Source organism: Achroia grisella, unplaced genomic scaffold, assembly GCF_030625045.1.
Source record: "Achroia grisella isolate CSIRO2021 unplaced genomic scaffold, CSIRO_AGI_Agris_v1 utg900, whole genome shotgun sequence".
Classification (NCBI taxonomy): Eukaryota; Metazoa; Arthropoda; class Insecta; order Lepidoptera; family Pyralidae; genus Achroia; species Achroia grisella.
In genome coordinates, this window is record NW_026713059.1 from 2,996,811 (window position 1) to 3,021,957 (window position 25,147).

The window sequence follows — 25,147 nt, forward strand, 5'->3', positions numbered from 1 at the left end:
ATTTGATTATCGGATCATTATGTATTTACTTATATATAATATTTATACATTTATGGGTTATATTTAGATATATATTTATGTATGTATATTGTTATTTTTTTATAGAAATGTATATTTTGCTTATCTTTATTATCTTTATAAATCTTTTTTTGACATTTCTTATTTATATTAGTGCACCGCCAATAATCTTTCGCTGCACCACTCATGGTTGCCTGGTAAATAACGCGGCAAAATATTAAGTCCGCCACATGTACAAATTTTTTTGTGCATTAAAGTTAAAGAAATAAAAAAATACAATACTGTTTAATGAAAATGCGTGTTGTCTAGTGCTTTGAGATGTATCAAAATAAGGTCAACAAAAAAGTCCGTGATGGTATATGTCTATCTCTTAAGGATAACCAACAATAACCATTTTTTATCTTTTACATTTTACGGGATTTTTTTTTATCGTATGTTTCCCTTAAAATCATGTAAACTATGTTATTATGTCATAATCTAAAGAAATAATAATATTTTATAGTGACATATCCACTATAAAATACCAAAAAGTAGCAATGTAATTCGTTACGCGCGAATCAGGTGTTATAAGGTCAAAGGTCGGTGCACCCCGCGTATTTGATAAATAGTGCTTCTCTGGATGTCTTTAAGAGAAAATGGCAGTATGTACGTGTATATGTACAAGTCCTTAAGTGTTAAGTTTTTCAAATGTACATACAGTAAAGAATAAATATTTTTAAGTACAGTACTTACGTACATTAATATAATGCCTACTTTTTACTTGTATCTATTGTTATCAAAATTAAATTATAAGTTCTTAACTTGACCACGACTATGTGACCCTCTCTTGGCGCCAAAACGAGTGAAAAAATGAACAGCATACGACGACGACGCAGTACCTATAGAGTGGAGCAACTGCTTATTCAGTTTTATTCAACTATTTAGTCCCTCCACCGTTACAATGAATGGAGGCGGATATTACAATGTACGTAGCATTGCGAATATAAAATATCTAGATTAGGTATAATAAATTCATAATTCATAGGCCGTTACGGTATCAGAGCCAAAGTCTTCTTTCTTTGTTTATGTACTGTTAGATGCGACAGCGACTTTGTTTTTATATTACTATGTAATGATTGATATACCTAAAATAAATAAAATATCTGAGGTTTGGACAAAAATTCAAAAGGTACTTAATTTTTAAAAAGTATTTTGAAAATACCTATTTTGCATTTAGTATTTGAAATACAAAACACAAAACTATTTTTGTTTTTAGAGTGACATTTCTATGAATTCACTGTCGATAGCGAGCGGTGCGATGGAAAAAGATAACCGTTTATAAAAATATAATAAATAACCCTGGACAATTAACACAGACTGATACTGAACTGATATAAATAGATATTTTTATTTTGTAAATACATATAAAACACCCAGACCGATGAAAACAATCGATGACCGATGAGTACAAATGTTTGCATCGTGCGAGAAATCGAACCCGCGGCCATCGGATGTAAAGCGGTGTGACCACCGAGGCAGTCGAAATATATAAATAATCTTATGAATTTAATTTATTCTAATTTGTTTATGTGCGCGGGGTGCGGTGTACGGTGCTCCCCCTGCCTCCACCGTTGCTGGAGCTTGCATGTATGGAGCATTGCGAATATAAAATATGTAGATTAGTAAATTCATAATTGATAGACCGTTACGGTATCTATATATATTCGGATTAAAATAAGTATCGCAGTAAGGACCAGTATATAAAGTGATCAACACAATTAACTGATTTTTGAAATATATATACAGAGCCAAAAAGTCTTTGTGTATTCAAAAAATATCTAATTTGTTTGTGTGCGCGGGGTGCGGTGTACGGTGCAGGGGGGACCCTGCCTCCACCGTTGCTGGAGCTTGCATGTATGGAGCATTGCGAATATAAAATATCTACATTAGTAAATTAATAAAGTCATAATTGATAGACCGTTACGGTATCTATATATATTCGGATGAAAGTAAGTATCGCAGTAAGGACGAGTATATAAAGTGATCAACATAATTAATTGATTTTTGGAATATATTCAGAGCCAAAAAGTCTTTGTGTATACCAAAAATTTAGCCGTTCGGAGCCATTCAGTCACGAATTATTAGTAAAAAAAGTGTCGAGTATATCGTACTATCGACGAATATATATGGCCGCATCGCAAAATAGAATGCGACGTTGCCATACCGCCTGAGATATACGCGATAGGAGTCAAGTTATTCAGTGCAAAAGGTGGAATCAGCAAGTGTGTAGGTTGTGGCGTGATCAACAAAGTGCCCAAAGAGGTGTTTATATATATATATATATATATATATAAATATCCCCTTGGGCACTTTGTGGCTCAGACGTGCCGTATAGGTAGTTTTTTGTTGATCCTTTTTCACTTGTTGATCCGGAGGCCTTTTGTTGATCTAATGCCAGATGACCATATATAAATGTTGATCCGTTTTGAGCCACAACTGTCACGACGAGTAATAATAATAATTAAGCGATTTATACACGATTTTATACAAATCCACCTTTTTGGCATACGAGCAGTTCTTGATCCAATTCAAACGGGCCAATCAGGGTGCAGCATTTGCCAAGGGCTTCCTCATTGGCACGTTTGGGCTACTACATTATGGCTACAGTAACTTAATAATGTCTAGCTAGTATTTCAAAAATAATAGTCTACCTAATCTAAATATTTATAGAAATCAGTCTGGAGTAACGTGACTCCAGATCAAACCTCAATACTTGTTATTTTTTGGATGGGAATCTTTTCTTTTGTAACAACGTTACTGAGCGAATAAAGAGAAGACGCAACGGCGGATCCAGGGGGGAGCGTCATGGAGGTCATGGGAGTCATGGGGGCGTCATGACTCTCCCCCCCCTTAGCCCAGAACTTAGGTAGACCACTAATTGAACTAAAAAATAATGAAACAGCAAATTTTTTTGCACGATCGGAGTGTTGGTGCAGTAGTATTAATTATAATTAAACATTGTTACTTAAAACATAACAGTTAAAGTACTATAACACTAAAAGCAAAATAGGTATTTTCAAAATACTTTTTCAAAATAAATTACCCTTTGAGTTTTTGTTCAAACCTCAGATATTATATTTATTTTAGGTATATCAATCAATACATAGTATAGCATAGTACAGTCTGTCTGTCTGTCTGTTTGTTCCGGCTAATCTCTGAAATAGCTGGACCGATTTTGACGGGACTTTTTTTGGCAAGTAGCTGATGTAATAAGGAGTAACTTACGCTACTGTTATTTTAGAAAAATAAAATAAAATTTCACGCGGACGAAGTCGCTGGGGCCAGCTAGTCTATAGATATACCGAGATTTAATGTTTAAGTTGCTATTATGTTATTGACAAAATTTTACTGTAATGTTACTATTACGTTATCCTACACAATTTGTGTTATTTTGGATGAATAAATAAATAAATAAATAAATAATAATCTATACATTTAATAAAAATTGGAGTGTCTGTTTGTAATATTGAAAAAACCGTTTTTTACTACATTCATATGAATATATATAAGGTACATATACCAAAATAACTATTTTTATAATTTTAGTCTGTCTGTCTGTCTGTCTGTTTGTTCCGGCTAATCTCTGAAATGGCTGGACCGATTTTGACGGTACTTTGTTTTGGTAGGTAGCTGATTTATAAGGAGTAACTTAGGTTACTTTTATTTTAGAAAAATAAAGTTAAATTCCACGCGGACGAAGTCGCGGGAACACCTTGTTTTTAATAAAAACATCTTTTTTATGGTACTTGAGAATGTTGAAGCCTGTTGTTTGTAATATTGAAATAACCGTTTTTTACTACTTGCATATGAATATAAATACGGTACATACACCAAAATAACATATTTTACAATTTTTGTCTGTCTGTCTGTTTGTTCCGGCTAATCTCTGAAATGGCTGGACCGATTTTGACGGGACTTTTTTTGGCAGGTAGCTGATGTAATAAGGAGTAACTTAGGCTACTTTTATTTTAGAAAAATAAAGTTAAAAACCACGTGGACGAAGTCGCGGGAACAGCTAGTGTATAATATATTAGAGATACCTACGTGTTTTTTTATTGACGATTAGCTGTACACGGGATTTCGTCCGTGTTGAATTTAACTTTATTTTTCTAAAATATAAGAAGTTAAATTCCACGCGGACGAAGTCGCGTGTACAGCTAGTTGTCGGTAGTCTAGCGATTTATCTAGCACACCGCTTTGATTCCTGCTTGGTGGTCGAGGGTTCGATTCCTCGGACGCTGCAAACATTTGTATTCATGAGTATGATTGTTTGTAACGGTCTGGGTGTTTTCTATGTATAGATAATATATATGTATTTACGAAAAAAAACTTTGTATTTATATCAGTACCCATAACATAATCTTCAGCTAGCTTAACTTGGGTCTAGATGAATAGCTTAACTTGGGTCTAGATGATATATAAACACCTCTTTGGGCACTTTGTTGATCACGCCACAACCTACACACTTGCTGATTCCACCTTTTGCACTGAATAACTTGACTCCTATCGCGTATATCTCAGGCGGTATGGCAACGTCGCATTCTATTTTGCGATGTGGCCATATATATTCGTCGATAGTACGATATACTCGACACTTTTTTTACTAATAATTCGTGACTGAATGGCTCCGAACGGCTAAATTTTTGGTATACACAAAGACTTTTTGGCTCTGAATATATTCCAAAAATCAATTAATTATGTTGATCACTTTATATACTCGTCCTTACTGCGATACTTACTTTCATCCGAATATATATAGATACCGTAACGGTCTATCAATTATGAATTTATTAATTTACTAATGTAGATATTTTATATTCGCAATGCTCCATACATGCAAGCTCCAGCAACGGTGGAGGCAGGGTCCCCCCTGCACCGTACACCGCACCCCGCGCACACAAACAAATTAGATATTTTTTGAATACACAAAGACTTTTTGGCTCTGTATATATATTTCAAAAATCAGTTAATTGTGTTGATCACTTTATGTACTGGTCCTTACTGCGATACTTATTTTAATCCGAATATATATAGATACCGTAACGGTCTATCAATTATGAATTTACTAATCTAGATATTTTATATTCGCAATGCTCCATACATGCAAGCTCCAGCAACGGTGGAGGCAGGGGGAGCACCGTACACCGCACCCCGCGCACATAAACAAATTAGAATAAATTAAATTCATAAGATTATTTATATATTTCGACTGCCTCGGTGGTCACACCGCTTTACATCCGATGGTCGCGGGTTCGATTTCTCGCACGATGCAAACATTTGTACTCATCGGTCATCGATTGTTTTCATCGGTCTGGGTGTTTTATATGTATATTATATATGTATTTACAAAATAAAAATATCTATTTATATCAGTTCAGTATCAGTCTGTGTTAATTGTCCAGGGTTATTTATTATATTTTTATAAACGGTTATCTTTTTCCATCGCACCGCTCGCTATCGACAGTGAATTCATAGAAATGTCACTCTAAAAACAAAAATAGTTTTGTGTTTTGTATTTCAAATACTAAATGCAAAATAGGTATTTTCAAAATACTTTTTAAAAATTAAGTACCTTTTGAATTTTTGTCCAAACCTCAGATATTTTATTTATTTTAGGTATATCAATAATTACATAGTAATATAAAAACAAAGTCGCTGTCGCATCTAACAGTACATAAACAAAGAAAGAAGACTTTGGCTCTGATACCGTAACGGCCTATGAATTATGAATTTATTTTACCTAATCTAGATATTTTATATTCGCAATGCTACGTACATTGTAATATCCGCCTCCATTCATTGTAACGGTGGAGGGACTAAATAGTTGAATAAAACTGAATAAGCAGTTGCTCCACTCTATAGGTACTGCGTCGTCGTCGTATGCTGTTCATTTTTTCACTCGTTTTGGCGCCAAGAGAGGGTCACATAGTCGTGGTCAAGTTAAGAACTTATAATTTAATTTTGATAACAATAGATACAAGTAAAAAGTAGGTATTATATTAATGTACGTAAGTACTGTACTTAAAAATATTTATTCTTTATTGTACATTTGAAAAACTTAACACTTAAGGACTTGTACATATACACGTACATACTGTCATTTTCTCTTAAAGACATCCAGAGAAGCACTATTTATCAAATTATGCATATGAATATATATAAGGTACATATACCAAAATAACAATTTTTATAATTTTTGTCTGTCTGTCTGTCGGTCTGTTTGTTCCGGCTAATCTCTGAAATGGCTGGACCGATTTTGACGGTACTTTTTTTGGCAGGTAGCTGATTTATAAGGAGTAACTTAGGCTACTTTTATTTTAGAAAAATAAAGTTAATTCCACGTGGACGAAGTCGCGGGAACAGCTTGTTTTTAATAAAAACTGTTTATTTGATAAAAAAACATCTTTTTTGTGGTACTTGAGAATGTTGAAGCCTGTTGTTTGTAATATTGAAATAACCGTTTTTTACTACTTGCATATGAATATAAATACGGTACATACACCAAAATAACATATTTTACAATTTTTGTCCGTCGGTCTGTTTGTTCCGGCTAATCTCTGAAATGGCTGGACCGATTTTGACGGGACTTTTTTTGGCAGGTAGCTGATGTAATAAGGAGTAACTTAGGCTACTTTTATTTTAGAAAAATAAAGTTAAAAACCACGTGGACGAAGTCGCGGGAACAGCTAGTGTATAATATATTAGAGATACCTACGTGTTTTTTTATTGATGACTAGCTGTACACGGGATTTCGTCCGTGTGGAATTTCACTTTATTTTTCTAAAATATAAGAAGTTAAATTCCACGCGGACGAAGTCGCGTGTACAGCTAGTTGTCTTGTCGGTAGTCTAGAGATTTAGCTAGCACACCGCTTTGATTCCTGCTTGGTGGTCGAGGGTTCGATTCCTCGCACGCTGCAAACATTTGTATTCATGAGTATGATTGTTTGTAACGGTCTGGGTGTTTTCTATGTATAGATAATATATATGTATTTACGAAAAAAAATCTTTGTATTTGTATCAGTACCCATAACATAATCTTCAGCTAGCTTAACTTGGGTCTAGATGAAGCTGTGTGAATTGTCCTGAGATTACTATTATTACTATAATAAATCTTTTCAAATCAGCCGATGTTTATTTTTGCCATAATACGTGCTGTTACCATGTGATAATATTACGTACGTACTTATTAAACTATTAACTTATTATTAAATTGTTTGTAACGGTCTGGGTGTTTTCTATGTATAGATAATATATATGTATTTACGAAAAAAATCTTTGTATTTATATCAGTACCCATAACATAATCTTCAGCTAGCTTAACTTGGGTCTAGATGAAGCTGTATGAATTGTCCTGAGATTACTATTATTATTAATTGGTACACAGGTAAACTACTAACTAGGTCATATTGGTGTTGTTTGTTATGGTGAAAAAACTAGTAGGTATATATATAAGTTACACGTACAATTTCAAAGACTTATTTCTTGAAAACTACTGGCTATTCTGAAATAAAACTTTAGTGTTTGTATATGTAATGTTTGCCTATAAAATATGATTAAAGGTTACCAGTGTATTTACACTTTTACTGAACAAACAGAGTTGTTTAATACTGAAAATATTGTGTGGAAGGCATCAATTACTTTCAGTGCATGTATAGCTTTTCTCTTTTCCTAATTATTATTATTATTAAGTTTAAAGTGGTTGAATTTTACGTAAGGGGTTTTTATACATTATTTCTAATTTACCATTTATTTTAAGTTTTTTAAACTCTATTCATCGAGACCTATCTAATGAGTCCAAACACGATATTTCTGCTGTAAGTTTTCGAAGAGTATGTTCATCATCTGATAATACTGGTGCCAGCATGAAGTCAAGGTTAACAGATAACTAATTACTTTTATTTCGTCAAAATCTTTAGATTACGTATAATAAATTCATAATATCGCTACCTATTCAAATCAAAACAAGTATTAGGTACTTCATGTACTAGTATATAAATTCATCAACACACAAGTAAATGATTTTTAAATATATTCAGAGCCAAAAAATCTTTGTGCATTTAAAAAAAATGCCGATACGGATTCACTATTGCAGGAAATTGTTGAAAAAATATATATCGACTATAAGTATCTACTACTATCGACGAATACATTTGGCAACAACGCATGGTCTCGGCCGGAACGGCAACATCGCATATTAGAATACAAAGATAGTGATAGAAAGAGAGAGACAGTGGATCAGCAATATCTACGGATCGTGGCTGGATCAACTAAGTGTGCAAGTGTATATAAATATATATATATATATATACACTTGTCTTTAATTCAAAGGAAATATAAATAATGAACGCATCACATTTAAAACAGTATAAATAGTTAATAATTTAATAATAAGTTAATAGTTTAATAAGTACGTACGTAATATTATCACATGGTAACAGCACGTATTATGGCAAAAATAAACATCGGCTGATTTGAAAAGATTTATTATAGTAATAATAGTAATCTCAGGACAATTCACACAGCTTCATCTAGACCCAAGTTAAGCTAGCTGAAGATTATGTTATGGGTACTGATATAAATACAAAGATTTTTTTTCGTAAATACATATATATTATCTATACATAGAAAACACCCAGACCGTTACAAACAATCATACTCATGAATACAAATGTTTGCAGCGTGCGAGGAATCGAACCCTCGACCACCAAGCAGGAATCAAAGCAGTGTGCTAGCTAAATCGCTAGACTACCGACAACTAGCTGTACACGCGACTTCGTCCGCGTGGAATTTAACTTCTTATATTTTAGAAAAATAAAGTTAAATTCAACACTGACGAAATCCCGTGTACAGCTAGTCATCAATAAAAAAACACGTAGGTATCTCTAATATATTATACACTAGCTGTTCCCGCGACTTCGTCCACGTGGTTTTTAACTTTATTTTTCTAAAATAAAAGTAGCCTAAGTTACTCCTTATTACATCAGCTACCTGCCAAAAAAAGTCCCGTCAAAATCAGTCCAGCCATTTCAGAGATTAGCCGGAACAAACAGACAGACAGACAAAAATTGTAAAATATGTTATTTTGGTGTATGTACCGTATTTATATTCATATGCAAGTAGTAAAAAACGGTTATTTCAATATTACAAACAACAGGCTTCAACATTCTCAAGTACCACAAAAAAGATGTTTTTATTAAAAACAAGGTGTTCCCGCGACTTCGTCCGCGTGGAATTTAACTTTATTTTTCTAAAATAAAAGTAACCTAAGTTACTCCTTATAAATCAGCTACCTGCCAAAAAATGGTACCGTCAAAATCGGTCCAGCCATTTCAGAGATTAGCCGGAACAAACAGACCGACAGACAGACAGACTAAAATTATAAAAATTGTTATTTTGGTATATGTACCTTATATATATTCATATGCATGTAGTAAACATTACAGTAAAATTTTGTCAATAACATAATAGCAACTTAAACATTAAATCTCGGTATATCTATAGACTAGCTGGCCCCAGCGACTTCGTCCGCGTGAAATTTTATTTTATTTTTCTAAAATAACAGTAGCGTAAGTTACTCCTTATTACATCAGCTACTTGCCAAAAAAAGTCCCGTTAAAATCGGTCCAGCTATTTCAGAGATTAGCCGGAACAAACAGACAGACAGACAGACTGTACTATGCTATACTATGTATTGATTGATATACCTAAAATAAATAAAATATCTGAGGTTTGGACAAAAACTCAAAGGGTAATTTATTTTGAAAAAGTATTTTGAAAATACCTATTTTGCTTTTAGTGTTATAGTACTTTAACTGTTATGTTTTAAGTAACAATGTTTAATTATAATTAATACTACTGCACCAACACTCCGATCGTGCAAAAAAATTTGCTGTTTCATTATTTTTTAGTTCAATTAGTGGTCTACCTAAGTTCTGGGCTAAGGGGGGGGGGGGGGGAGAGTCATGACGCCCCCATGACTCCCATGACCTCCATGACGCTCCCCCCTGGATCCGCCGTTGCGTCTTCTCTTTATTCGCTCAGTAACGTTGTTACAAAAGAAAAGATTCCCGTCCAAAAAATAACAAATATTGAGGTTTGATCTGGAGTCACGTTACTCCAGACTGATTTCTATAAATATTTAGATTAGATAGACTATTATTCTTGAAATACTAGCTAGACATTATTAAGTTACTGTAGTCATAATGTAGTAGCCTAAACGTGCCAATGAGGAAGCCCTTGGCAAATGCTGCACCCTGATTGGCCCGTTTGAATTGGATCAAGAAGTGCTCGTATGCCAAAAAGGTGGATTTGTATAAAATCGTGTATAAATCACTTAATTATTATTATTACTCGTCGTGACAGTTGTGGCTCAAAACGGAGCAACATTTACATATGGTCATCTGGCATTAGATCAACAAAAGGCCTCCGGATCAACAAGTGAAAAAGGATCAACAAAAAACTACCTATACGGCACGTCTGAGCCACAAAGTGCCCAAGGGGATATTTATATATATATATATATATATATATATAACTCAAAGGTAACTGACAGTGATCTATCAAAGCACAGCCCAAACCACTGGATGGATCGGGCTGAAATTTGGCATGCAGTTAGATGTAAGCATCCGCTAAGAAAGGATTTTGATTAATTCTACCCCCAAGGGGATAAAATAGAGGATGAAAGTTTGTATGAATCTTTGTCAAATTTAAATTGATCGGGCTAAGACCTTGCATGCATAAATCTATTATGGCGTTGGCATCCCCTAAGAAAGGATTTTGATAAATTCCTCCCCTAAGGGGATAAAATTACGCGAACGAAGCCACGGGCAAAAACTAGTTTAAACATATGTATAAGTATTATATAATGTATATTATATTATTTTTTTTAGGAAGTTCCTGAAAATATAAGAAGCATTGTGGAGAAATGTTTAAAAATAAATCCGAGTGAGAGAGCTACATTCACTATACTAGCTGAGGAATTGACACAAATTGATAACAAAGAGTTAGTAGCCGTAAAACCTGCGCGTGGCCTCATGGGATGCAAGCTGCAGTTTCTTTACTATTGGTGGCAGTTGACAGGAGGAGATATACAGGCAGAGTTGAAAAAAAATTGCCTAATCAAGAACAGCCCGCCAATATTGTCTCTGCCTATGTAAGTTTACATATATGTTTGCTAAAAATTATACAGTAAGTTAGTGTTCCATTCAGTATTATGGTGATAAATCCTTATAATGAAAGTATATTTGTTTGTTTGGCCATCCTAACCAAACTATGGTTGAATGCAATGATGGTCATGGCTTGTTTTGCAATGCCGATTTGTAAGGTTACATAGACATATAAATCTGCAACTTGTTGTCCATAGACAGTTTTAAGTTTAAATTTTTTCGATTGTTGCCTTTAAGTCAGCTATCAAGGTGTATTCCAACATTGTCTTTATGTGGTAAAGCATTAAGTTTATCTAAATAGTAAACAATGAGTTTTAGGTTTATTTATGTTTTTATTTACAGAGCAATTCTCTTAGACGGTTGCACAGTAGGTAGGAAGACTGGAGCTCTGTATGATCGTCGTATTGCAAAATATAGTCTGGATTTGTTGAAAATACGCCTCAATCATATATCACCGCATGATTTCTATCCACTCATGCACGAGAGGAAGAAGGAATATGATGCTGTCGCACTGCCCAAGATAATTAGAGAGAGGGATACAGAGTATCAATTTTATAGATTAATGTGGTTTCACAGGTTGTTACATGTAAGTTCAAATTTTCAAAGTACTTCACAAACTTGCTAGAATTATAATAATGATATCTCAGGACCATTTCACACAGCGCCATCTAGTAGTTCCAAGCTAAGCAGAGCTTGTGTTGTGGGTACTAGACTACTAATGCATATACCTATTTTTTTTTAAATACATAATATACATAGAAAACACCCAAATTAATACAAACATTTATAGTCATGAATACAAGTTTTTTACTCAAATTCACACAAGCAGTGTCTCGAGATTGTACACCAATTTATCATTGGTATTATTTGAAATGAAATTAATTTATTTACTATCATCATCATCATAATCTATATGTCCAAGTAATACTGTCAACTGTTTAATTGTCCCAATTTTAAATATATTTTTAGGGATATCCATTCACATCGCCGTACATAAGAGCGGAGGCGGAGATAGACATACCGCCGCTAGTGCGCGGCGACGTATGGGCGGCTCTACTTGGCGTCGTTGGCGATATACAGGATCAGTACGAGAGGATAGACAAAGAGACACCAACGCCTACTGACAGACAGGTAAAATGAAAATAAAATGCACCAACAAAAGTCTATTGAGAATTTTAAGTTTTTTTTATCAAGTTGAGTCAAAGAGATTAAGCTCACACAGTCGTTGTCTTTTGTAGCAGCTATATACTGAAGTGTTAAAATGATTGCTCTCTCTGACTGATCGTATCTGTTCACTTTCAGAAACAACCCTATAAGGAATTGTGAATGTATAAAAAAAACATGGTCTTTTTTATTTTTTTCAGCTTTTAGCTTATATGCATATTCACATTTAAAGAGATATTCCATTAACATCCAAAACAGAGACAGATAGACAGTTTTAGCCCCATCACAATCTTACGGTATTATTAATTATATGTAAAAAAGATTTGATAATAATGATATTGTGCATCCTCCTGCTTTAACGGCATATGCTGGCGATAAATAGATATGAAAAAATGAGGATGAAGTCAGATCAGTCAGCCCATAATGGCGAATTCATTTGGTATTAACCACGACAGTTTCAGAGAGACAGAAGATCCGCGTGGAGGTTGACCTAACATGGTGCATAACTAGCAATGGGGACGCTAGTCCCTGTCACTAATAATCTCCTATCCCCACTGATTATACTCTTTTAAATGTTACTTTTTTTTATTGTCAATCTCCTAGATAGACGTGGACATCCCTCGGTGCCACCAGTACTGTTTGCTGCTAAGCGGCTCAGATGGTCACCGAGCACTCAAGCGATTGCTCAAAGCGTGGCTGCTGACTAATCCACAGTATGTCTACTGGCAAGGTCTAGACTCACTCACAGCGCCATTTTTGTATTTGAACTTTTGCAATGAAGGTAAGAAATAGAGTCGTTTATTTCCGATAGATTATAACATATTCATGAGTTATTTAAAAAAAAAACTTTGTTTCAGCTCGCGCTTTTGCCTGCCTCTCGGCGTTCGTTCCCAAATTTCTGCACAAGTTCTTCTTGAAGGACAACAGTTCTGTGATAAAGGAGTATTTGGCCAAGTTCTGGCAGATGACTGCATTCCACGAGCCCAAGTTAGCTACCCATCTGCACGAGATAAATTTCGTGCCAGAATTATTTGCGATACCCTGGTTTCTGACTATGTTTTCACGTAAGTTGCATTTGAAGCATTATGATGATTCTTTTTTATTTAAATTTAGATAAGCTTCTCATGTGGTTTGACTACAACAAACTAATAACATTCAGAAGGAATTATCAACTAATTAATAATAAACTAACAGGAACACAGTTACTGCAAATATAAGATATAATATAAGATATGTATAATTAGAAAAAATTATAAACTTAAAAGGTAACAGTAATTAAGGCTATTATTATTAAGCTTCTCATGTGGTCTGATGTAAGTTTGATCAATATCTGATCAGCAGTTTGAGTTATGTTTAAAAATGCTTTTGAAGTTGCCTTTTTCATGATCTGAACTTGGATATAATCGTCAAAGTTAATTTTCATTAGAGCTCTATAAAAAATACTATAGTTTCTTTATGGAACTTAATATACTTGTTATTACTAAAATTTCTGTCTGATGAGTAAAGTCGCACAAATTATTTGTTAATATCAGTTATATATTTCTTCTAGATGTTTTCCCACTACATAAAATCGTTCACCTCTGGGACGCTTTATTAGTAGAAGGTCCGTCACTGCCATTGTTTATGGGCGTTGGTATATTGCGACAACTACGCGATACACTGCTGGCATCAGGTTTCAATGAGTGCATATTACTGTTCTCGGATCTGCCTGAAATTGATATTGGTGAATGTGTCAAGGTAAATTGCACTAATAATTAATCACAGGGTGATTAATTATTATATACAGCGCCATTTAGTTCGAAGGTAAGTCGAGCTTGTGTTAGTGGTACAAGACAAATGATAGAAATACTTAAATACATAACAGAAGTCCTGCTTAGCTTGGGACTAGATGGCCCGTGTGAATTCTTCAGGGATATTGTTATTATTATTGCTTTCAATAAAGAATGTCGTTTTTGTTAATATTTCTTTTTTAGGAGTCCATAGACATGTGTCGGAGTTCTCCGCGCAGTATTAGTTACAGAAGATTTACTAATGAAGCTGAAATAAAAGATCCAATGGTAATTATCGATTTTGATTTTAAATTATGATTATAGAAACATATACCCAGGTTGTCAGTAACATATTCGCTTTGGCGCGATAAGGCCGCCTTTTGTTAACATATTTGTGTGTTGAGGTTTTTTTTTTAATATTTGTTTTTTTATTATGTATGTAATGTTTAAAGATGAATATAAATACATTCCATACTTTACATTTCTGATATATTGTGCAAACTCCCCTTACATTGCAACACATATACACAGCTCAACCTTGCCTCTGTCTACCCCATCTGGGAACAGCCCTGAATACATACATATATGTATCTTGTAAACTTTGTATAGACCTGAAGATAGAAATACTTTAATATAATCCCAATTTACGAGTATATAACATAAACTATTAATTGCAGGATGTAGTAGAGATACCAATGGATACCCTATTCACTGAGATTTGTCCACGCATCTGTCTCTCCGATTTCTTCTCATTGATATGCCAAAACAAGAGCTGTGTTATCGACATAAGGTCTAATTTACTGTGAGTATAAAATGTAAAAGCAATATTATCAGATAGCATGATTATTTTTTCCTACATAAAACAGGATCATAGACATTACATTGTAATATGAGGTCCATAGTTTGCCATATAGGAGGACTAAGGTGTCATGCCTACGTAATTTGACTGCCCTACCATATGCCACCCTTCATGCTAAAACATATCTTTGTTACTGTGGTATATGTGGGAAAGAAAAGGAAGCATTATGTCGTCTCAAGCGCACACTGCTGACGTCATGCGGGCATTAAGCGACAAGTGAGAACAGTGGTGGTCTGAGAGCCGATAATTAGTAAGACAAACAGTATTATATAATACAAATATAATACAAAATTACCTGACACTGAAGTAGGTGAAATAAAGTCGACAATTGTACAAAATTTATCTTTTGGTTTATATTATATTTTATTTTGATAAAAATAGGAAGTCTGTTTTATTCTTTCTTTTATGTTTAATTATTTCTTATTTGTAGGTACGAGAAAAGTTGCATCGAAGGCAGTATCAATGTACCATTCAGCGGAGTGCAGCTGGGACATGTATCGCTTCGCTCGCTTGGCATTCCAGCGCAGAACGCGCTGCAGGCAGCCGCTCGGCCGCCTCGTGTCGTCGTCGTAGCGGGCCATGCAAATGATGACAGTGCTCGTCTGGTGAGTTTTGCGTATATTTTTTTTAATAAATGCAACCGCTTGCGCTAACGAATTGAAAGGGAACCAGTGATGATAGCATGAGAAACAAGTCAGTTAAGTATGTTTTTGTATGTTATTCAATGACTGTTGATGTCTCGTTCAGATGCGAAACACGTGACGCAGTTTGAGTGTGGACTCAATAATGGTCGAAATTTAGTCGCCAATAAAGAAGATCGTTTACGCTTCCAATACGGCCACCACGGTCAGGGTTCCAAGCTGAGTATTTATGGTCTCAGACATACTAATATAGCTGAATTAAACAAAATAATACAAATTCATCAAGTAATAAAATGGACTTCCGCAAAGTAACACCTTTATCATTGCCATGCCTTTATCTTATTATTTGGGGTCAGTGCAGTAACACCTAACTCAATTATACAAAAAGCAACATAGTTAGTTACAATAAAGTGAGTACCTGCGGTTACCATATTTTCTTTAGAAATAAATAATTGTAATAGTAGAAAGGAAGAATTATGTTTGTTTGATCAACAATTAACGTTTCAGTTATTTCTTTAGCACTACCTGCGAGCAACATTAACACATTGTTTTTTTGTTATAGTTCAGCGAGTATTTAGTGAAGTGTGATGTGGCCAGAGTGTGTATTCTCCATGGTGGTATACCAGCATTACAAGCACAAGTGCCCTCTCTCTTCACAACTCCGCCCAAGAGGAATTGACGGCAACAGAGAGAATACGATCAGTTAATGCGAAATTTCTAATTGTGATAATAAAATACAGATATACTATTGCGAGCATTATGCGAGCCCTTGTTATTACTTTTGTATATAATTATATATTCATTGTTATTTGTATATAAGTTGGTTCAGTATCCGGCTCAAAGGACCAAAAAATGTCTAGGTTTCTTGTATTAGTATGATAAGGATGCTTATGATTAAGGTAATTGATAAATTGGGATATTTGTTGATAGAAGGAATGATATATAAATAATATAATCAAATGCAGTGTGCATGATTAGCACTTAAATTCTGTTTTTGTAGCTAGTACATTTTTATAGTATTTGGAATACAAACTTGTACGAAATTTAAAATATTTTTCGTCTCCCATTATGTAGCGGACTGTATAACATAAACTTTATATCTATATAAACTTGTTTATTGTATGTATTTTTATTTTTATTTATATAATTCTAATGCAGATCATACAGCGGTAAAAGTATGTGAGGCGGACTTAACATCTTGTCATCTCTAATGGTAGAAGAGTTGGCGGTGCAACTATAAATATAAATAGAAAAAAAAAAATCTTTATTAAAATAAACTCATTACAAGCACTTTTGAATAGTCATATTTTGATTCTACCACTCATTCGGAATGCAGATTCATCACAAGAAGAATGAACAAGAAACGTGTGTAGCACTTTTTATTAGATGTTTTTTTATATAAATAATTACAGTATAACAAGTAAGAGCGATAATCAACAGAGAAATCGCTACGCACTCATTATTAGTGTAATCAGATAATATTGTCAGTGCTATGGATTTAAAGTTTTTCTATAAAAACATTATTATCGTTTGCGAATTCTTAAATTTTATAGTAAGCTCTTTTGCAAAGGAAGTGTTTTATTTGACATTTAAATCTTTTTTCTGGCAGATTTATAACAAACTCTGGTATTTTATTGTAAAACCTTACGCAATTGCCATAAAACGAATTACTAACTTTAGCCAAACGACATTTAGGTAAAATCAGTTTGTTATTGTTACGTAAGCTTTTATTAGTGCAATCACTAACTCTTTTGAAACTGTCTATATTCTTCCTGGCATAGATGATATTTTCATAAATGTATTGAGAAGCAGCGGTGAGGATATTTGATTCCTTAAAGCACTGTCTTAAAGACTCCCTAGAACCCATACTATAAATGGAGCAATATATGATAAACAGCATGTCACACTTACAATAAGCAATATATATATATATATTTACTAAGCACAACGAAGAAAAGAGCTCATTCCTTCTTAAAAGTCCAGTAACGCACTTGCAATGGCCCTGGTATTACGTATGGTCATGGGCGGCAGTAATCACTTGCCATCAGGTGAGGTGCAAACTTGTTTGTCCCTTTGTATGTTATACAAAACAAATATATATCAATAGCTATAAATATACATATACTATACATAAATGCATACCAAATAAGAATGTAATAAATGTTGAACTTAATTATCAAAATATTTCGTCGCCGTATAATTGGTATGGTTTAAATAGATATCTATATGTTTAACAATCTAGCGTACCGTATTTTTTGTGTCTACCATGACGTCATAATTCACAAGTTGTTTACATTCTGATATTAGGCCTTCCCCGCTAAAAGAACAGGAAAATAATACCTGTTAATTATTTTTGTTAATCTTAGACATTTATAGGGTTTCTCCAAATACCAGGAATGCAAACCTTGATATTATCTGTCTGTTTGTATAGTATAGTTTAGCCTACGTTTTTATTAAAAATATATTATCTAGGGATTTTTATAGAAAAAAAATGTGGAAGGTGTATGAACTATTTTCCGTGATCTGAAAATTATCCTTATTCTATAAATATAATATAGCTATTATTTGATTTTAATTAATTTAATAAACTAATATGATTTTATGTAATTATACCTGTAAAGTTAGTAAATGTTTAGAATTTGGTTAAGAATATTTTTTTTAATAAACGCGACTGAAACCGTACTTGTTATATTAATTTAGTGATATTAATATTGCTTCTACATCAGAATAACACATAGGCTATAATTTAAAATTATATGTAAATTGGGCCAAAAAAATTTAAGTAAATGTGACGCAGACGTAGTTGCACGGGTCAGCTAGTATCATATACATATGGTTAATAATGCAAATAATTGATAATGTCACCCTGAAGCATGCATTTTTAAATTATATTTGTTTTTGTGTTTTATTTTATATTTAATACTTGCAAATAATTGATAATGTCACCCTGAAGCATGCATTTTTAAATTATATTTATTTTTGTGTTTTATTTTATATTTATTTTAATTCTTAGGCCTAAATAATTTCATTTTTATAATGTAATCCAAAGGATCTAATTGTTCTATCAATGTGTTAATCGGTACTCTAATTATTTAATTCAATATACATATATACTTATTATAAAGTTGTTTTTATAAATAATTTAAGACGTAGAGTCTTTTTTTATACGGTGTGGAAAAGTCCCTCCATCCATCAAATCTCTTCAATCAATCTCATTCAAAAGACCCCCTCCCGTCTCTGATACAGAGGTGACAAGGGGTTTGTGGAATTCTTATCCAATAAAAAATTACACGGTGTACCTACAAATGCCATTACCGGAGTCGCGAGGTCGTTAGCATTCTACCATTATTTTAGCGCCTTCACCATAACACCTAATGTAAATCCGTGAATAACTAGAGAATAGTAGTAGTAGAATAAGAAATAAAACAAGGTTTGAAATTGAATTAATTTTCGGTTTTAGATCAGCGTTATTCGATTCGTTATGTGTTTTAAATGAATTTTATAATTAAATGACTTTACCCGTTCGGAATATCTACAAGAAGATACGGGCAAGAAACTTGAATCTTGCTCTTTGTTATAATAATGTTTCCGTTACAATGTTTACATGCTTATGATTGAAATTAATGTTATACATAACTTCTTAATATTAGAACTGTCAGGAACCCAGCTGTAAGATTCGTTGGATGCTGTCGGAGGTCACCTTCGTCGCGTGCACGCGTCGTCTTATACCTGAATACCGACTCGTAGTTCCCTCGTAGTATGAAAATTGGATAAAGAAAGAAGATAAATATCTTAGTCTCATTATTGAAGACTAACCCAGTTGGAACTATAGTTGTAAATATATTCTATATGACGATCAACAAAAATGATGTTTGCTCTCCCATGGCAAAAAATCAACATGGAACAGTACTTAGTCGGAGAATAGAGTGACTACCAGCACATGCTATTGCAATGTTGTCAAAAGCATTTATGGCAGCTGCTCGCATAGTGTGTAAAGCCAATACAACCCTCGACTCTTCCCCAAACATCGGAGAATCGGAAGCGATCAGTGCCCTTCCATCACGGACCGTTCCCGGCCCAATGGGTCCTACTCTTAATATACTTGAAATACTCAAGAGGGGAATTGCCGGGAAACCATCACTGTATATAAGGGGAGTAGCACTTTTTATGGATGCCCCAGAGGAAAGACTGGGCATATGCTTCTGTAATGCTTTGGCGCCTAACAGAATTACCATCTCACCCGGGTTGGCTGTGCTTATGAATGGCAGTACGTCCAGGATCACCCAAAAATAGTACAAAACCTACGCACCGGCAGTGATAAACAATGTATTGCCGGATAATCGTCAAAAATAAACCTTATACGACCAGACTGGAGGAGTAGTAAGCGAGGGCCGATCCATCCCCAGGATCATCAGTGTAGATGCAATGGTGACGTATGACAAGCAGCACCGCTTCACGAGTATGATGGATGTACCAGCTATCATTGCACTCAATCATCCTCCACTGGTGTTCTACCAACATAAACCGTTAACGAACCCATCGTGATAAAGTCTCGGTGATTTGTCACGTTGGGCTAACTGACCTGACCTCACGTACATCTTATCACCTTCCACTGGTGCCCCGCCAGTGTAAACCGTTAGCGCAGGCGGGTGCACTATTCCATTATCATCAATTAAAAAAAAACTACAGTTGCCACAAGAACATAGTCAGCGTTTTACAGACTTAATATATAATTATTCAATATTCTAATTAAAACTGTCTATTACATTGAATTGAAATGAAACTATTATATTGAAATTGTGACATTGCGGCTACGTTCATTTCTCGGCGCGTGTAAGTTTTGCTCTTCAGCACTTTTGTATAGGGCTGTGCGGGGCGCTTTGGACTGGAAAGGCCGGAACAAGTATAAAAAAAAAAAAAAAAGGAAAGGAAAAGAAAAGGAGGAAGAAGGAAAAAAAGAAAAGAAAGGAAAAAGGGGAAAGGGAAGTGAAAAAGGGAAAAAAAAAAAAAAAATTGCCGAATTACGACAAAAAGTGAACTGTGAAATTAAACAATCAATAATTAAACAAAACCTGGACTATAACAAATACTGTACTAAATAATGATTTATATAATTGTTTCATTGTAATAAAAACATACCATAATATCACATAACATCTTACTAGACAATAAAACACGTCACGGTCGAACATAGAATCTTCATTTTATGAAAACGGTTAAACATTAGAAATTAATTCAGAATTAATAGCAAAGTACCAAATGTAATGTTTTTAACCGCCCCATGCTGGTCAATTAATTAATTACTTTGGTCCATTAAATCAGTATAATATATGTAGATAACATTTGAATAACTGATAAAACTACAAAATAAAAAAGGTATGAGTTTAACAAAAATAATTTTTATAATCTATAGTTTAACTACAATTTGTTTTGTAATATGTATCACATTCGGTTGTATTATTCTTGAAAACCCAATTAGTTAAAAATTCAAATTGATAGTTCCTGAAAGGATATATTCACAACTCGTTCCATAAAGAGACAGTCAATGTTATTCCTTAATAAGTTTAGATACTAGTCAATATGTTCATATGCAGTGTTCTTTTAAATATTCAATTTTAATATATTTTCACCTTGTGAAAAATATACTATTTACTTATTAATTATTTGCAATCTCCACCTTGTATACAAACATCCATGGACTGTCTTTCTGCTCAACATTATTCATTGTGAGTGTAAAACAAACAAAAACTACATAGATTTCTGTGTTTCGGTTTGAAAATATATTTTATTTGTGGCTTCCACCTTGTGGAAGTGTACAAATATGCATTCGAGTAAAGAGAGGAATGCTCCCATTATCCTTCAAAACTACATATTAAGTAATCTCACAAAATTCTTAGAGGGGTCAGGGAAGTTTTCCCTTAATATAAATGAATAATTATTTCATAAGTATTTATCAATTATTAAGCCGTACTTAATAATTAAATATTAATCATATGGACAGGAGTGTAGTGTTATATCAGAATAAATAAAATATCATCATCATTTCAGTCGCTCCTCCTTAAATATCGGTTCCTTAGTTTGTTGATTGCACTGAGCATATTATAATAATTAATACTTTATTTAGTACTTAGAATCCATTCTAGTTACAGCAGCCTTAAATTAAATTTAAAAAACAAGATGAATTAAGCTTGTTTGTCATTGTCACCTATATACATGAATGGAACCCAATCTTATGTATCATAGATATTACCATATCTATAATACAATTATTAACATCACCACGCTGCCCTCCAAAGTGTACCCAAATTATCTACCTTACGACTAAAATAAAATCACAATAAACTTAAATAATAATTAAAGTTTTATACGACCTGTCATGTGGTAGCTGTTCTATCTCACCAATAACCTTTTGACGTCGACGTCTCTCGTTCGGCCACCGTCGCACCGTCCCGGATTCGTTATTCGTTGCCGTCTCTCAAGGAACGCGGAAATTAACCCTTAATTCAGATCGACTAGTCCGCTAGTTCCGCTACTCGTTCCGACACCCGCTGCCTATTTCAGATCGACTACCCCGCTATCCGTTCCAAAACCAACTGTCCCGATTTCTCCGTGTCTCAATCCCACCATGACACGCATTGCCTCCCCGCGCCCCTTGTCCTTCTTACTTTTACTATTTTTTGCTAACGTCCCTTAAAGCAAATCTTAAGCAAGCCACTGTCCCATGTCGTGCCCTGTCTAATCAACTTATTATTTTATTGTTTTAACTCGACATCTTCTCAGCTTGAGTTCTACATAAGTGACGCCACGTCTAATAAAGTATACTAATTTATGTTACCTAAATAAACAATACTTAGAAAATATCCTACAATATCCAGTTGTAACACGAAATATTAGATGAGAGTTAAGCCGTTTTTTGAAGTAATTATTTAAGTATTCCGTTCCACGAACAAATCTTACTAATACGCACTTACTATATTATAATATCACGTCAATCTATTAGATATTAGATTTACTTATCCAATTTTTATGGAACAATCAACATACCTAGTATGTGATCGTTACAGTACCAAATGTAATGTTTTTAATTCTCAATTAATTAATATGGTTAAATCATATAATATATGTAGAAACAACAAAACCTAAAAAAAGGTAATTACAATTTTTATATCTAATATGTAGTACCCTAATAATTTAAAAGCTAGTATAAACACAGACTCTACTTAGTTTAGAACTAGATGATGCAGTGTGAATTTTCATGGATTACTTTCATTATTTACCTCGTATTTGGATCATTGTGAGTGTAGAACCAAAACTACTAGAGTATGAAGCCAAGGGAGGAGCCCTGATCTGCAGAAGCTTCCTGGTGTATTCACATGTTTATTATATTATCTGTGCTGATACGCAAAAGGAGTACGTGAGCGACCGAGAAAGAATATTTATTGTCTTTAACATCTATTGTACACAAGTGTTTAAGCAACAGTGACCCGTTATTATACCTATAATTTTGAGGTTTTCTTATTAAGTTTAACAGTACTTTTATTAGTTGTTAATTTACTATTAGAACTGCTTATCCTACCAGTTGTAACAGTATTGATGTTAATTGAATACACTGAGTACCTTCTGCATTATTTAATTATAAATGTGTCAGTAGCGAGTTCCCACAGATTACTCATTGAGATTGGAAGACATGAAACTACCCACATAATTAGCCGCGTATTGTGTGGGCAGCCCCCTAGCGTCGCGACGTCACGTTTTACCCCCTAGTTATGAATGGGAGGCTTGTATCAGCGGGGCGGTGGGGGGATTCATAGGAACCGCGGGCTAGCGGCCGCATTCGCCGGCTGTACTCCGCTCGTATTGCGTGTGTTGCTCGCGACCTAACAGTTACACGACATTCCTCGCGTGCAGTGAAACTTCACGAAAATTATTATATTGCAAAAGCAAATGGGCATCGATAGTGAAACCTAAACTTGTGATGATGCACAGTGTTCTGTGATAGTTTGTTGTCACCTGACAGTAAGTTAGTGATAGTTTACATTGAGAGTTTCGCATAGATCGGGAAAGGACTGAAGTGACAGTTGGGTGTGTTTCGTGCGAGTTTTTCCTCCAGGGATTTCTTGTCGCTAGCCGGAGGCCGCTGGCACACCGGCCCCGACATGGAGGTATACTTCGACAGCGACCTGAAGGACGTGTGGGAGGCGGACATCGACCCGGTGAGTCGACCTTGCTAGATATCTGTTATCGTCTAGAGGAGAGAGCTCGCGGTCTAGATCATACCTAGTAAATATATCTATGATGTGCATAGTATAGATGCCCAATAGTTGTTTCATGTTAAATCACGCACTTTTATTCCTTGTAGCTCATTTCGCGGAATTTATTTCACGCTCTAAACAATTCGTGAAAGTGCGAGGGCGGATTCGTGCCGGGTATGTTGATAACAACGATATCAACAAACAGTTATAACTTGTGTGTATGTAGTTATGTGCCTACCTACTTTTAGACGCAGTTTCGGTGTACGTAGATATGTACTCAGGCGCCTAGCTTAATGTATTATTGGGAGATGATTTTAGTGTTATAAATGTACCTACAATTTATTACTGCAGGTTCTGTAATAGTTTGTAATTAATCATTTTTTTATTGAAGTAGGTAAATACGTAGATAAGTAACTACATTTAATACGGTTTGGAGATATCTGAGTTCGGCAGCTTTTGAAATTATACTGTTATCATCCAGACTCGATTGTGTGAATTCTAACAATTAATTAATCTATGTTGATATTTTTTTAATACATTCTTATCGCATGATTTATTTGAAACTTTTTTAACCGTTAATAATCTGTAGGAATCCTAGGTAGGTAGGTATCTACAACTTATGTTAAACAGAAGTTTTTAACCATCCGCTATTGTCTCTGAAAATATTTCCGAATAACAAATAATAAGTACCTACTTGCATATTTTTTTCACAAATTATTTAATGGCTAACTGACATATTTTATTCAATCATATCTAAGTATTATTATAATATATTAGTCTGCTCTACTGACAAAATTAATAATAAACATTGTGATTTTTTTGCGGGATAACATTCCTTATAAGATTACCACAGCAGTTGCATTTAAATAAGACCCTGATGATGACAATTCTCTTTTTTGTTGATACTATACTAATCACAATGCATTAATCATATTAAATATGCAACGCACTCAAATATATTTTGAATTATCTATAGTAGTGTATTATATTTTTCGACATTTGAAATAACTAAAATATTAATCAAATCAAATACTATTTATTTAAGAAATATTATAAACAATATTTTTCTTAATTCACAATTTTGTTCTCTACAGACAAATGTCGATAAAATCTCCGTCTGTGCAGACCAAATGCAAATGTACCTATCCTCCCTGATTAGTAGCCATTAGAGTCTACAATTAAGATTCTTAATAGTCGCATTAAACGTTAATTTGTATAAGTATCACCTGTGACAACAT

The 25,147-nt window shown here is 34.0% G+C and overlaps 2 protein-coding genes across 2 annotated transcripts in view; both read left to right on the forward strand.

Annotated features, from left to right (window-relative positions):
* Positions 1-16,457, forward strand: part of LOC131853209 (TBC domain-containing protein kinase-like protein) — a 49,848-nt gene extending 33,391 nt beyond the window's left edge. The window contains exons 4-13 of the mRNA XM_059204043.1: positions 10,949-11,211; positions 11,567-11,810; positions 12,194-12,355; positions 12,992-13,169; positions 13,246-13,452; positions 13,938-14,125; positions 14,362-14,445; positions 14,835-14,959; positions 15,447-15,621; positions 16,220-16,457. Coding sequence (XP_059060026.1) covers positions 10,949-11,211; positions 11,567-11,810; positions 12,194-12,355; positions 12,992-13,169; positions 13,246-13,452; positions 13,938-14,125; positions 14,362-14,445; positions 14,835-14,959; positions 15,447-15,621; positions 16,220-16,336 — 1,743 coding nt within the window. The 3' untranslated portion in view covers positions 16,337-16,457. The remainder of the gene's footprint in view (positions 1-10,948; positions 11,212-11,566; positions 11,811-12,193; positions 12,356-12,991; positions 13,170-13,245; positions 13,453-13,937; positions 14,126-14,361; positions 14,446-14,834; positions 14,960-15,446; positions 15,622-16,219) is intronic.
* A 7,043-nt stretch (positions 16,458-23,500) lies between these two features.
* The window catches only part of LOC131853211 (cyclic AMP response element-binding protein A), a 133,912-nt gene continuing 132,265 nt past the window's right edge, over positions 23,501-25,147 (forward strand). Inside the window, exon 1 of the mRNA XM_059204044.1 lies at positions 23,501-23,870. Within this exon, the coding sequence (XP_059060027.1) occupies positions 23,814-23,870 (57 nt within the window). The 5' untranslated portion in view covers positions 23,501-23,813. The remainder of the gene's footprint in view (positions 23,871-25,147) is intronic.